This window comes from Pezoporus flaviventris, unplaced genomic scaffold (genome assembly GCF_033815535.1).
Source record: "Pezoporus flaviventris isolate CSIRO_AGI_PZ_B2104156 unplaced genomic scaffold, CSIRO_AGI_Pfla_v1 ptg000040l, whole genome shotgun sequence".
In the NCBI taxonomy this organism is placed as follows: domain Eukaryota; kingdom Metazoa; phylum Chordata; class Aves; order Psittaciformes; family Psittacidae; genus Pezoporus; species Pezoporus flaviventris.
In genome coordinates, this window is record NW_026892588.1 from 4,099,479 (window position 1) to 4,115,217 (window position 15,739).

Here is a 15,739-nt window from a genome sequence, read left to right on the forward strand (position 1 = left end):
TTGTAGCAGTACTGTCAACCCTTACTTGAACATTTGAGATAGAAGCCTTCATGTTGTATCCCTGTAATTGACATGACAATAAATCACAGACATGAAGAATTAAAAATCAAACATCCCCTACCCCAACACATTCAGGAGCATCACCTGCTATATATTTCTACCCTTGGTTATTCGAGTTTATTTATGCTAGACTCATCCACACAGCAAAACCCACACTTATTTATGAGTGATTGATGCATGGGATATGGCATGTCCAATTGCATGCACTATCTAATCATATTGCTGCAAAACTTCCACTCCCCAAGTACTGGCTCAGTTGCATTATAGCACAGTACCACAGCAAAGAACAGCCTGCAATTCAAGCATTCACTGGATCTGTTCTTTCCAGAAATGCACATACTCCAGCATATTTGGTGCCCCATGTACTCAAGAACTGGGATAACTACTTCTAGTACCACTATTATATTCTCAAAATTTCTGATTTTTGTGGCTATGATTGTGTGGAATCAAAAAGAAAAAAGCTCAGTTAAATTTGGGTAAAAAACAAAAAAAGATTACTCAAACTAAGCACAAACATCTTTTGGAAGAGAATCTATCATTTCCGATTGCCAGCAAACCTTAACTGGTGTATGCTGAGCCTGACTCCTTTTCATCAGTTATACCCAGCATACTTGACTCACAGGTGGCACATTCACAGAGTAGACTTTCAGCAAGCCCCAGGGATCAAAAGAGCTAGCCTGTCTGATTTATCTGCAAGCAAAATCAATCTTTAACACTGGCCAGTATCCCACTCACATGCTCCCATTGTGTAAGCTACAAAGTAAAACTTCTCCATCTTAGATTAATAGTGTAATACCAAAAAGTAATTTAACCACAGCACTCAATCTTTAATATGACACTCCTCCCTCCTCTTTTGTTTTGAGCATGGTTTATATGAAATCACAACACAACACTGGAAGGCTAAAATGAGGTGTACACTCCAGAGTTAGGGTTTTGCTGTTCACATCAATCATTAAATCACTTTATACCCTTGACTTGGCACTGTTTCAAAATCATTACCAGATCAGCACAGGCATTATTATACAGAGTCCTCATCAATGGAGGTACCTTAACAAATCTTAACAGCTCCATTTATAAGTGTGGCTTTCAGACTTCTTCCATTCTTGCAGGAATTCCTTTCCAATCTTTCAATACCAAACTCAACTAGATGCTTTTAAATAGAGAAATTCAAATACCAATTTAAGTATTTGATATTCAGAATCCTTCCTTTAAAAGCATCTCAGTGTAGTAAGTACAACTATATTCAGTATCCACAATGTCATGCACATACGCACTTTATTAAAGTAACAGAAAGGCTTTGCGATAAAGTCACTTAATGAAAGCACTCTGAAACAGACTGTCAAAATAGCTATGGAAAACCCACAGATAATCTCACCCACCCAATAGTTAAGAAACAAACACATCCTTATGCATGTTTCGTTTGAGACAAAGTAACAACACAGGTCACTAACCAAACTACACTCTATGTATCTGGTGTATCAAAAAACAACTCCAGTGGCACCGCAAGTTCAGAAATCTCTTGTCTTCACTGAACAGCTGGTACATGGTAGGAAAGTAATACAAGACTTGTCATTTGTTGAGAGATCAGTGAAGATTCTCCCCGTTTACTCCTCATACTTGGGGTGGAATGGCTGAATAAGTAGTCTCTGAACAAGACTATCTGCACGACATTAATTCAACAGGAGACTAACAAATACTCTTATTTCCACACCCTCTGACTGGGGTCTTTCACTTTGTGAAACTATTCTAGTAAGTTGTATTTGGTCTACAGCGGCTTTGTCCAACTTTTCAAGTTGAGAAGGTCAGGTTATGAAAATGCATATATACAATATACAATTCCCAAGAGGAAAGAGAGCAGGTCAAGCCCAGAAATGTTGTTTGCAAGCATGAACCCCACTGAGCAGCAATGCCATCCCACAGCACTTCAGTTGTAAAGACTTCGGTCACAAGAAGTGTTCAGTGGGTCTAAGTAACAGCCGAGTTTAGGTAATCTTAACAGTTTTCTTTATAAACAGAAGACAGACTATTCATTAAATATAAAAGCAATTTTATAAAAACACATCAGAATTTTATTGCTTGAAGAATACAGCATATGAAAAAGCACAAGAATGTCCAAAAGAAAGGTCACAAGGATCCAAACATATTACACCATACATACCAGATGCAGTAAAATGTTAACCTGAATTCTGCATCAGAAAAGAAAGGTGTGAAAATATATCTAGTAGTATTTAAAAGGAAAATACTCATTTAAAATAGAAAGTGTGAAGGTGTTACAGTACAAGTTAGAAAAGCCAACACTGCACATTAACATTGTATCACTAGACTAGATTTTCTACCTTTGGTACTTAAACCTTTACAGAAAACCACTTCCTCAGATGAACCTTGCCAAATGCATTTCATAAAGTAGCCATGAAAGGCTTTTTGTTTTGTTTTTCCTGTTTAAACATAAGCATTCAAACCAATACTTTTCTGAGTTTCCACTGCATTAATGCATTTAAGGAAGCGTTCACATTTATAAAATATGCAATTCTATTTATCTCCAATTTAAACCAGAAGTCACTATGTGGCTGAGATGCGAATATGCCAACTGTACTTTGTTCAGATCTCCATGTAAAAATGGGCACATCATTTTCTGTTTGCATTCTTATGTAAACAGACTGCTGCAGCCCTCCTCAAGAATTCTAACTAGAGCAACTTGCTGAGGACACCAGTTAATGAAACAATCCACGTCATTAGAGAGCTATGGGGTCATCTACAGCAGCATGCAAGTGGCTTTTCTAGTCTGCTCAGATTAGTGTACCAGAAGATATGCCAGTATTACTTCAAGTAACACATTAAAACTCAGCAATGGACACTACTGTGCTTTATTCCAACACAAAGAACAGCTGCTCATCCATTAATCAACAGAAGTTTCAAATCAACTATCAAAAGGACTACTACATCATTTCTGTTCCATGTATTGTTGATCGCTCTCAGGGAACAGTTTAATCAAAAACCTGGACTTACCTATGAACCAATCTGAAGGAAGAAAATGTTATCTTTCAACAAGGTATTTTAGTAATCCAGTGGCAATCTAGTCTGGAGAATGTTAGCGTTACGCTGACAACAATGACTAATCAAGGTTAAATAAATTCCCTCTTTTATAGTAAGCATGCTCTTAGCTTCAGCTTTTGCCATCTTAGGCTTGGATATTTAAATCATTCCCAGTTACACCAGTGGAACTAAACCCATTTTGTTTTGCCAAGTTCCAGCTTTACATTTCAACAATATGAATAGCTCTGGACTACGAAATACCATCAACAACGGTTAACATTAAACTGGAGTGAAATAATAGAAGAGTTAGTTCTTCAAACCAGTCAGTCTTTGAAGTAAAATACTCAGTTAGGACTGTCAAAGGATGTCATAATAAAACCATGGGTTTATTTTTTTCCATCCCTATACAAAAAAATGACTGAATTTGTACAACTCCTATTAAACATACCTTTTCCTAACTTGGTGAAAATGTATCATTTTCAAATTTCAACAAGTGTGGTATTTGAGCATATATAATATTTATTGCCATATACATCCTCATTTTAAAAAGTAAGAATTCAGACTTTACTGCTGAACTCTGCTTTTTTTCCCATTAAGAGGTTATTGGCTACTGTACCACTCCCCCCGCCCCCCAAACCAGTTAAAAATTCTAAGTAAGATTTTATAGTTTAGTTAAAAGGGAAGAAATTCAAATGTGGATTTAGAGCTTTTTGTATAAATCACTATATTTTATAAACTCGTTTATTGTAACACTGTTTATTGATCAAATAAATGACGCAATGCTATCTAAAATTTCCATATACACCATTAAAAATCCGAAGTTGATATGATACTGAACCTTAAATCTTCAAGAGTTCAAAAAGAGACAGTTTATACACGTACAGCACACAACAGCAGACACCCCTAGAATACCAATTGCCAGTCCATGATGCATACAAACTTACAGGTAAGCATTCATTTCACTGTTTTCATTGTGCAGGAAAAAGTATTTCTTAGCAAAGACGAATTCAGCTGGTGAATTTCAGATGTCATCTTCATCGTCTTCATCCTGAGAGGATCCTGCCTGATTGGATGCACTGGCTGAGGCAGCAGCAAGCTGTGCCTGTTGAGCTGCTTGTTGCATCTGTAGCCATTCCTGCTGCGCCAGTTCTGCTTGCTGTTGTCTAGCCTAGAGACACGAATTTAATTGTTAAGTCCAAACATAGCTTGTGAAGAATCTTTTGAGCACCTTACCTTAGAAAACAGTTTCATCCACACCTGCAGATTTCTTTTGTATAATTTTTATTCATTTTACTTATAAAACACATCTAGAAGTGTTATTATTTGTTTAGTATTTGTACCAAGATGTTTAGCTCTATTCTCTCTTCCTTCTGAAGAGGCCACTATTCAGACAGTTGCAGTTACAAAAAACAAGAGGCAAGAGCTAGTGTACTTAGGGTCCATCATAAGGACTGTGCTGAGCCACTTCCTAATGGAAAAATTAAGTGAGGCAAAGCAATGGAAATTTTAGGATTTGAGTTCAAGGGATCTTAAGATTTAATCACATTTCAGAAATGAGAACAGCCCTACTTTGTTGATTACAGATACTAAAACTTGCAATTATGAAATCATCCAATTGCATCACAAAGGCACACATTATTACAAAAAACATAGAAGAAAGCCATTATCTTGCTTTGCTAAGCAATCTTTGAAAAATAGAGCAATGCAAGGTCTTCTCAAATTCAGGTATGCAGACTGAGGAAGGCTTTGCTACAGAAAGGTACAGTCCTTTACTGAAAGGTACAAGATGCTCTAACAACATGACCTCTCATTTTCCTATCCAGGATTTTCACTTGGTTTTCAGCAACTATTGTTGATTTCAACAGTTTACTAGTCAATTGTGTTCAAGGTAGAACTTCAATTTCTGAGTCAATGTCTGAGCAAACATTCCATTTTGAGGGAATGTTCTATTTTTGAAAACTAAAATTTGAGTGAATTTTCTATTTTGATTGAAAAAGTTATTTAAAAATCTTTAGCCTTCTACTTTTACAAGTCATCACAAAGATTGCAACAATTCCTTTCTAATCCCATTGCACTCACTGAATTTTCCTATTTTTTTTTTTTTTCAATCATCAACAAATTTCACAGTTTTGTGAATTTTAAGATGCCAAAAGATGATGCTTTGGAAAGTGATCAAAACCAGTTTATCTACTTGGCCAAATGAAAAAGGAGTCTTTCCTTATTTTAAGGGCCATGTTTCCTCAGTCTGTTCTAGCATTAAAAGAAAAAGCTTTTGCAGAGTTATAAATCTCTTCTCAATGAAGACTTTCCAGTATTTCAAAATTCGAGTGGCAGTGAAGTTACAATGTTTGAAAAACAATTTAAGACATTGTAAAGTTTCCAACAAAAGAAGACAACAGCATCTGTACACACAGAAGCAGCATAAATATTTATACACACAATGTAACAGTAAGGCTCCCTATTGACCCTGCTACAGTTAAGTTTACTGTACACTCAGTGAGGCAACTGATACACATACATGACCCAGGAATCAGAGGCTCAGCACTTCACACTGGATGGATCGTTTTGTCAGTGCCCACTCTCACTACCATATTTATAATTATATCAGCCATTTCAAAAATGTGAAGAAAGGTAATAAACCCCAAACCATTCAGCTGTATTGATGAAGAAGTCTTATAACCACCTGGCAAACTTAACTCGTTTATTGCCCAGATGAACCTTAGTGAGGAAGCCTTGTAAAACCCCCAGATCTGTTAAGGGCCTAATCTTGCACAGAAACTTACAGACCTGCATGAACAAAGGGATAAGCCATTCCTGACTTCAAATATTTACTATCATCCAATCTACAGGCATCAAACATTCATAACATTAACAGCAAGTATTTTAAAGCTACAGCAAGAAGTCAGTATTAGTGGCATGTTCCAGACTATTAACAAGATGGCACAAATAAACAAACAGGCACTTGTGTAACTGCTTTTAAGAATAATTACACTATCTCCAACAGCATAATACAATTGGTACTGCTGAAAAACAAGGCTGACATTGCTGACTAAGGGAAATTTTTTCAAATTCCCAAGGATTATAAAAAAAAGAAAAAATCATTCATACAATCTTGGATGCATTGCCTTAATTTAAACATTAAGGCACAATATTATAGAATTTAAAAAGAACATACCTGAAGGGGTCATTCCTTAGATAAAGCGTGGCTTGCTTTAGGGTGGCCATGGATTCAGCATTTACGTTTTTACTTAGTAGAGAGTACTACCCTTAACACACTTTATTTTTGCTACTTTTTTATCTGATATACAATGCTAAATCATTCAAACAAATTAGAAAGCCAAAAAAAAGGTATTAAACTATTATTTGCAACTCTCTCCTTTAGTCCAGAAGCAGCATATTAGTCTTTTTAATGTTAGTACAGTCAAACTAAAGTTAGGCACAAACAAATTTATCATAAGTAGTTCACTGCACACAGACAATAGCTGTGTGGTAGGCTGAAACTTTAAATGCCTTAAAATGCATCATGCAATTAAGATTAAAGTAGTTGGCATGCTGTAATATGAAAAACAAGCTATTAATTGCTTCAGCAAGATAAAAGTATAGCGAAGAGGGGGACATTACACACAATGGAACAAGCATTTTCAGCAGAGAAAATTAAGCAAGCAAATTGAGAAAATAAGTTTCATGCCTTGCGTAAGTGGAAGGAGAAACCCAAGATAATTTTCACATCACTTAGAGAATGATGGTCTTTTCAAACTAACAGAACAATACAAAGATAGTGTAGAAATATCCGTAAATAAAATTGGCGTTTAGTTATTTAAACTTGGAGGTCTTCACAAACTATCTAGGAAAGCTGAGAGGGGAGAAGGCTGGGTTGACAGAGAATATATGTGTGCCTCTGTTTGCACAGTATTTGCAGGAAAATGCTTTTCCTATGCCTGAATTGCCTCTACAAATTTATGCATGAATTCACTCAATTAGAGTCTTGCCAAGAGTAAAGGAAGATGAGAAAGGACAACTTAGAAATTTTGAACAGTTAAATGTTTCTTTCAAAGCCTAAGAAATAGCATTTGTGCACTGATGGCCAGAAACAGAAAAGATTTTTTTTACTTTTTGATGCATCAAAAGTGGTCATTTCCTAGAGCACCAGCTGTCATTCTTTTATTTCCTCAGCCAAGTAATTCCTAACATATTCTCTCCAGTAGAATGCAAATACCTAAGAGCAGAAAAAAAATCCATGCTTTTTAAACCTAGTTTATAAAATTTGTTTGCATACCAACTGCTGTATGTCAAATAACAGAAGTAACAACTAGCACCATCTTATTTGTTGACTTCCCTCAATTCAAATAGGCCAAGGTCAATAGCATCACAGACGTCACATCAATTGACAAGGAAGGGGATACATCTTGAGGTGTGCACATATTTTTTGTGGCACTAGATCTCCAGCATTAATAATTCCAACCTCATCAGTATAAGTATTCACTTCTTGTGAAGTATAACAGAAGCTTCACTTACTTTTGCAAACAATTCCTGTTGCTGCCTTAGAAGCTCTTCTTCCGGAATGCCAAGGTTCTCCAAGCGTGAACTGGCCTTTCTTCTCTTTAGTGCTACTGTTTTGCATTCTTGCAAGACTTCTTTGACTTCACTGATATATGAGCCAAACCCCAAACTTTCTAGTGCTAGAAAGAAAGAAAGAGAACACACTGTTTATCTTTTACAAAGTTTTTGATAATAGGTATAAATTTCTCAAGAGATTTCTTCGTTTTTAAAAAAAGTAATCACTTGTCTATCATCTGGTGACAGAAACCTGTGTTCATAAGATCTGACAGATATATTCCCTATCTCTTCTATGCCATTTAAGGGTCCATGTTTTCAGGCTAGAAAAATTAAGGCTGCAGAGCAGCCTGCACTTGCAGAGGATTCATGGCTTTCCGATACATTAGAATAAGCATTCTTCTTCAAAAGGCATCTTTCTCCCATCTTCTACATACCAGAACTAAGCAGAGTTTATACAACTAAGTAGTCCTCCCTACCTGAATTGTTAACCTTCAGTCTCTCAGGGATTCTATCTTTCCAGTTCTAAGTCTTCAGTAGAAGGTATATTAGCAATCAGTAACAGAGCAGAAGCAAAATGTTAACATCTGAATTTGTCTTTCAAGTGCCAAGAAGGTAAAAATGCATCATTTACACATATGAATTTATACAGAATTACGTATGAGCTCTTTAATGTTTTATTTCTCAACAGAAACCACTTTATTTATCTTCATGTGAAAACATATTCAGAAACTAAAATCTTGCACTTTTGTCTGCTCAAAGAAATCTGAAATGCAGCTGTATCCTGCAACAACAGGCTTTCTGAAGAATGCACACGTAACAGAAAGGATTATAAAAACTCAAGTGTGACAAAAAGCACATACTCTATTTCCTGATGTAGTTACTATGATATGCCTCCAAACATACACACACCCCTAAGTGGAACTTACTACAGAACACGCTAGAAATCTTACATAAACACAAATTATACTAGAGACAGGTTCAAATCTCAGTTTAATAAACTACCTGGTTAATTTCCAGTATTTACATAAATCAGAGTTTCCTTCACAGAATGACAGTTGTTTTAATCTTTATCTTACTTTATTTCACCCTTACATCACAAGCTATTCAAGAAACAGTACTAAAATAAACTGCACAACAGCAGTCAACAACTTGTTATAAACAAGCTCTTGGCTACACTAACTCCAACTATATTCTAACATTAATTTTGTAAGCAACATTTTCCTACACATAATTACAGCAGCATGCCACTGTATCATACAACTAAACAATAACCCAAAGGCATTCACTAGGTTTTCAGCTTCCAGCTTGTAGTCAAGGAGACAATTAATACACTGTCTTCAACAGGGCATTACAGTACAGCTCTCTAGTCATGCAAGACCACCATTCCTTTAGCAGATAACATTTGGCAAATGAGCTTACATAATACCTATTTCTTAAGAAAAACAAAGTTAAAAGACAAACTGATTTAGAGATAATGAAATTACTCCAGAGACAGTATATGCCAGTTCAGACTCAGCCCACACACAAGACACTGTTCAATTAGCCCACCGTTTCTATGAACCCAGGACAGAGATTTACCAAAAATCTTTAGCAACTCAATGAATCCAATTCAGAAGACAGGAGCCAAATCCACATCTCATGGTCCAGAACTGGTTTTCTAAGCAATCTATATTTAAGAACTTACGCAATTTTAACATGTAAACAGCATATACAGTAGACTAAAGTAATATCTTTTTTAACCACAATATAAAATTTTAAGAACCCTTAAAATTTTAAGAAAAGTATATAATTTTTAAGACTCTACAAGTCTAACTTCACAAAGACAAACCATCATAGCAAAAACACATAGGTGTTCATCCAAAGAACATTCTCAGTGATTAGGGTTGGCAATCTGCTGCATCAGAATATGAACGATGGCCCAATCTGCAGTCAACAGCAAGAAGTGGTTTTAAGGAAATTTTAAATGGCCCTTAAAAGAAAGTAAATTAACGCAAAGGACTTGAACAGTTATGTACTGAATATAGCACACCTCAAAATCCTAAAGAAAGCATGTGACATAATCAAGCCAGATCTGCACAACTGTTCATCATAATAAAGCTATGAAGAGCCATATATGCACCACAGGTCTAGTGCATCAACATTCTGCTGGCTGTGAAACGACTTACAAAACTTACTATCTTCTTGAAGCACATCAAGGCTTTACAGAACACATGCACAGAATAAATATCAACCTCTTTATACCAGCAGAGTGCTGAAATGTGGGACAAGTCACTGCTAATTTAGCAGAGCTACTGTCAGTACCCTAATAGCTCATGAAAAGAAGCTACAGGATTTGCCACCAATCTACAGCCTACCTTACTGCACAACAGGTCTGTATAGACCAAGTAACTAAACTAATCAAGTCCATTAAAATGTCAATTTAACATCTCACCATTTTCAGAATTCAATGGAAGTTCAATTTGTCACAAAAAAGCCTGCTTTGTCATGGCTCACATAACTACCAAATGAGGCTATATTCTGTTCCAGGATGGAAGGATATTCATTTGCTTATTAGAGCCTCAGATTCACAGCTGGGTTCAACAATAAAACACGAAGACACTCTCCACTTAGGACTATTACACAGCCTTGATGCTTTTCGGCACTCTCCAGGGAAGGTGCTTTGTATTTTATTGCTAGCAGCGAGTGTTTGGCAAAGTCTGAGTACATCTACCAAATCAGATCTCCCATGGGATGCAAGAAGCCTCTGCTTTTCTTTCCCTGTGCTGTTGACAGTCAAGTGTGCTACAACACAATGAAACACAGCAGCGACTTAGTCTATCTGAAGCATAACCCAGTGGCAAGGGGAAAGAGTTCTAGCTCAGCACATGGTCACACAAACATTTTAACAGCGCAGGAAAGGAAAGGGTGTCTTAAGCACCACTGCTGCCAAACACTTAAGTACAGTGACCAAGTGCAGCTTCACACTATCTCTAATGCAGTCCAATGGCAGGGTGTCACCAACTGCAGTGCCTCTTTCCCCTTCTTCCTTCCCAGTGAAAGACCCTTCCTGCTCCTTGCTTCCAATCCAGTAACTTCTTGTTTACAGGAACAGTCAGATCAGCAAACTCATCTGACAGAAACCTGCACTTCCTCCCTTGATTCTCAAAGTCAGTTGTATCAGCAATTGCTAGATCCAGCTCTAGGAAGGGCACAAAAGGATTCCTCTTGGCAGCACACTGTGTTTAGACTGGACCAGGTGTGAGGCCATTAGCCTCATCCTACTTCTAAATAAACTGGTTTAAGCATTCAAAAGGAACAAGGTATCTGGATGACCACAACAAATATATTTCAATTACCTAATTAGTTAGCATCCTTATCCAGAGCTACATTAAGAGGCAGTCAAAGCTGCAAATATCTAGAATGTATGAAGATGGATAAAAACGCTGAAATAGTACACCTGTATACACATTTTCACCATTTCCAAAATGAGGCATCTAAACCCTCCTACCTCAACAAAGGGATCCCCTGCCAACTAGCCAGCATCTGGAAGAAGCCAATAGCCCATACATCTTCCTAAAAACAAGAACAGCAGAAAATCCAAAACCAACTCCTATCTCTGGAGCATTACAAAAAGTTTTCCTTGGCAATATTTGACTAAAAAGTACAGATCTAATATGGAACTTTTTCCTAACTCTAAAATCTTGTAACACAAAAACACAAAGCCCAGTAACATACTTAGTTTGAGACCACCTGCTGACAACACATGCACACCCAAGTGTGAATATGCAAAACCACACATTTTAGTTTTGTTTTCAAATCCATCCACACTAATCCCAGGGCAGAAGTAGGCGAAATCTTTACTAAAGACCACCACTAGTGGGCAAAAAATATTGTCATTCATTATTGCAACTCTAACTATTATATCATTCTATGATATTCCACAACCTTAATAGATCATGTCTTGTCCTATGTTAAGAACTGAGCTCAAATGTTCTCGTGATCACTTGAAGAAACTATCCATCTACTAAGAAGCATCATCCCCGAAGTATGCTTACACATGCAAGCACAAGTTTTACTCTCTACATCCTGAGCTTCTGTGATGCAGTCGTGCTGCTGAACTTCCAGATTTACATGTATTTCTTAATACCAAAGTTCATACACACCACGTATTTTCTTTTGCTGTTCATAATCCAGTCAAGTACTTAAAATTCTTGTGGTGAGCAAGCTGATACAATCTGAAGGAATCGTTTTGTTTGGTTCAACCAGATAATCCCAAAAAAACAAGTTACAAAAAAAAACCACTTTTCCAACTAACTTGGTACCATCACAGTCCTGAAAACAGCTCAGCTGTACTGCAAATACTGCTGTTGGTATCTCCACTAGACAGCACAGCACTTTCCACTATTACTGCTACAAATTTGTTTGCAGCAGACACTGGTATCAACAACCTTTTGCTTTAGCAACAACGTGAATGATTCCTGACAAAACATGTCTGCTGCAGACTTAAGGATGAGCAACGAAAGTCTCTTGTTTCTAGCAGAATTTAAAGAACAGCAAATGAGACACAGACTGACCTCGCCTTTTACTGAAGCAAGGGGAAAAAGTCAACAGCAGATGCGATGGCATCAGTCACGTTTAAGGGCTTTCTACAATAGATACAAATACTCAGTACTACAAGGATAGCCCTAGAGAAATCTGCTTTTTATAGGATCCAGACAGGACGACTCTGGATTAAAGGCTGGGCCCCACAAACTCAGCCACGCATCTTTTGTCAGCCTCCAATTAGAAAGACATTTAACACATTCAGGATCCTAAAACACGCTATGAAAGAACTGTGCGGAACCACTCGTTCCGAAGCTGACCTCGTTTCACAGGTACGAAAAGGGCGAATGGGTTTGGTGACTTCACCCAGAGCATCACAGACTTCTCCGGAGCACAGGACGAGGGCTGGTCCTGGGCACGCTCCGCAGCCGCTCTCACCACACAAAGACAACCTCCCCTTGCAACGCGACTGACACGACACGCTATACCTCCAGACCCTTACGAGACCCCCCAGGCTTTTGTGCTGTATAGAGATGAAAACCAAAACGCAGCGGAAGCAGCCGCCCGGGGACGGACAAGAGCGGCTCGCAGCCCGCAGACCCGCGGGGGGCACAGCGCCTACCCTGGATGACATGCTCCGGGGAGATGGTTTTCTTCTCGGATTTGTTACAGATCTCGTTGGCCTCGGAGGAGATGAGGTGGATGAATTCAGTGCAGCAGTTCACCACCAGCTCGCGGGCGTCGTTGGCCACGCGGACGTTGGGGAGCGTTTCTTTGATCATCTTGTTGATGGCAGCCCTGGGGATGGTGAGGTCGTCGTCGTTGCCCGACGACGAGGCCATCCTGGCTGCCGTTGGCTCCCGCGCTCACGGGCTCCCCCTCAGACGCCGCGCGGGCCTCCAGCGCGGGGGGGGGGGGGGTGGTGGGAGGCGGGCGGGGCGGGCGCTGACGACGAAGGGAGGGAGGGAATGAGGAAAGAAGGGAGGAAGAGCGAGCGGGGCCGGCGGGAAGCAGGACTAAGAAGGGGCTGCTCGGGCTCAGGGCTCCCTCGGCCGCGGCGCCTGCAACTGCCGCCTCCACCACATCCTTCGGGCGCTGGCGCCGCCGCCTTATGAACGGCTATGGGAAAGGCGAGCCGCTAAATCACCCCTGTACAGCGCAGCACGGCTCCCCCGGCAGCGTCCGGCCCGGCGGTAAGGACGGCCGCGAGGCGGAAACGGTCTGACTACGGGCTCAGTCTGCGAGAGACGTCGCTTCCGCCGGAAGCGGGGACGCGCTTCCGCCGCCTGAGCGCTCCCGCCCCGGGAGGGCCGGAAGAGCTGGAGGTAGCACGTGCGGGTGAGCGGCGGCAGCGGCGGCGGGCAGCGCCTGGGTCACCCCCCCCCGGCTAGGTTTCCCCCTCGCTTCCGCAGCAGCCGCCTCGCAGCCCCGGCAAGCGCCTCGCCTGAAGTTTACCCAGAAGCGGCAGGTGTTGCTGTGGGCTCACCAAGGCTTCACCTATGAAGCGGTGTTTGCTTCTTTTCACCTGATCGGTAAACAGTACCGTGAGGGTTTTGTGGAGCAAAATGAACCAAAGCACACGGGCATTTGTGGAAGGCCCGTGAAAACCTGCACTCCTGGTAGCACCTCGCTACTTTGTACTGAGACAAGGAGGCACAAAAGCACGAAATGTAGTCAGTTCTAAGTAACGTTAAGTTTGATGGCTTTGTAATGGAAAATAACTGAGGTGCTTGAAGGCAGTTCACATAGCTGTAGGTCCTTAGGACCTTAGTACAAAAAGTGTAAGAAAAACAGATAGAAAAACAGGACCTGGGGATGGGGAGTATCAGGGACTAGCAGATGGTCCAGGATGGAAATAGTTAAACTAACTGATAAGTAGAAGGACAGGATCATTGCTATTTCTGTAATGTTAATTAAGTTGGTGCTCAAAGAATGCCGGCAGTTACGAAGATTGTTGGAAGAAGTAAACGACTCTTAAAGACCACCACCACGTTTTTGTGTGCATGCGGGAAACTTTCTGGAAAATGATGTAATTCATGTGTAGCCTCATCAATATGTATATATGCCCAGTGACTATATAAGGATGGCCTGCATGGTAGTACAGTGACACACGTTAGGAGGAGCTATCCCCCGTGTCTCCTGGTGCCTCAATAAAGAATACCTGCTTGTCAACTTGAAAACTTTGTCGGTAAGTTTGCTCCTGGAGTTTTCTCCGAATCAGTACTGGAAAGGAAAAAAAAAACAGTGCAGCCCAAGCCGAAGCTGCAGGCTGCAGACAGACATGCAGGTGTGATACTGATGTGCTCCGTCCAAGCCATAACCCTGCGCTGAACCCTAACCCACAACAGGACAGTGACAAGGTCTCTGGCTGCACATTGGGGTGCAGGGGGATGAGTGGCTATGCTCCCTTCAGCCACAACAGCACTACTGTCGTTTAACTCCTGCCTCCCCACTTGCAGCCTAGCTGCTATTCCCGCCTCTCCCCCATCCGTGCACTGATCTTGGGGTGCAGGCACCAGCCTGGTATTTTGGGGAAGGAGGTTTCAGTTACAACTGGGACATAGATGAGGCCTCCAGCTGTGCACAGGGGCTGCTGCGGGCACTGGCCACTGAGCACCTCTCCCTGCCTCTGATCTGCCCAGGTTTTGGCTGGGATAGTTATTTTTCTTTCCAGGCACTGGTACAGTGCAGTGATTTGGCTTTAGTCTGAGAACAGTGCTGATAACACACTGATGTTTTAGTTCTTGGGCAGTATTACTCCAAGTCAAGGACTTTTCAGTTATTGCTCAGTGATTATTCTAAGTCAAGGATTTTTCAGTTTTTTAGTTACTGCTCAGTAGTGATTACTCTCAGTCAAGGGCTTTTCATCAGTCTCTCATGCATTGCTGGTGAGGAAGAGCACAAAAAGCCAAGAGAAAGCACAGCCATGACAAGCTGACCCAAACCAGCCAACGGGGTATTCCATACCACAGCATGGCATACGCAGGATATAAACTGGGGGGAGTTAGGTGGAAGGGACTGATCACTGCTGGGGGACCAGGCTGGACAGCAATTGTATTGTACATGCCTGCAGTTGGCTGGTTGATTGTATTCCTCTCTATTTCCTTTTATTTTTTTTTTTGTTATTGATATTTTATTTCAATTATTAAACTGTTCTTACATCAACTCAAGTGTTTTACCTGCTTTTTTCCCCCCTGATTCTCCTCCCCATCCCTCAGGGATAGTACTTAGGTGGTGGCGGGGCTTAAACCATGTCAAGGTCCTAGAGAGGTGCCTCTGCACCCCTGCACCTTGGGCCTCACCAAAAGGGTCATGACTGCAAAGCAAGCCAAGCATTCCCTGGAGAGCTGCCTATGCAGGGGCTGCTGCTTGGCTCCTCGGAACCAGCCTCTGGGGAGAGGCAGGGCAGGGCTGGGCCACTGCAAGTCCCAGCATGGAATTTGATTTAGACTTAGTGAGAAAGTACTGGGGGAATGATAAAGCGAGTTCCTGTATCCCCAGTGAGCTCCAGCTGGGCTCTCTCAGTGAAACAAGGAGTGCTGCTGGAAGCTGCTGAGAAACTGCAGCC

General features: G+C 40.6%; 1 protein-coding gene across 1 annotated transcript; it reads right to left on the minus strand.

The window, feature by feature from the left end:
* Nucleotides 1-2,090: 2,090 nt before the first annotated feature.
* Nucleotides 2,091-13,352, minus strand: DR1 (down-regulator of transcription 1). The gene is made up of 3 exons (XM_061465504.1): nt 12,794-13,352; nt 7,609-7,772; nt 2,091-4,261 (listed from the first exon to the last, which is right to left on the minus strand). The coding sequence occupies exons 1-3, from the start codon at nt 13,011-13,013 to the stop codon at nt 4,115-4,117; spliced, it is 531 nt and encodes a 176-aa protein (XP_061321488.1). The 5' UTR covers nt 13,014-13,352; the 3' UTR covers nt 2,091-4,114.
* Nucleotides 13,353-15,739: the final 2,387 nt, after the last annotated feature.

What these genes read in the sequence shown, in the direction of transcription:
- DR1 (XM_061465504.1), bottom strand. Translation starts at nt 13,013, where the DNA reads ATGGCCTCGTCGTCGGGCAACGACGACGACCTCACCATCCCCAGGGCT. An exon ending in CCCGGAGCATGTCATCCAGG is followed by an intron (nt 7,773 to 12,793) that starts GTAGGCGCTGTG and finishes CTTTCTTTCTAG; the next exon opens with CACTAGAAAGTTTGGGGTTT. An exon ending in AACAGGAATTGTTTGCAAAA is followed by an intron (nt 4,262 to 7,608) that starts GTAAGTGAAGCT and finishes TCGTGTCTCTAG; the next exon opens with GCTAGACAACAGCAAGCAGA.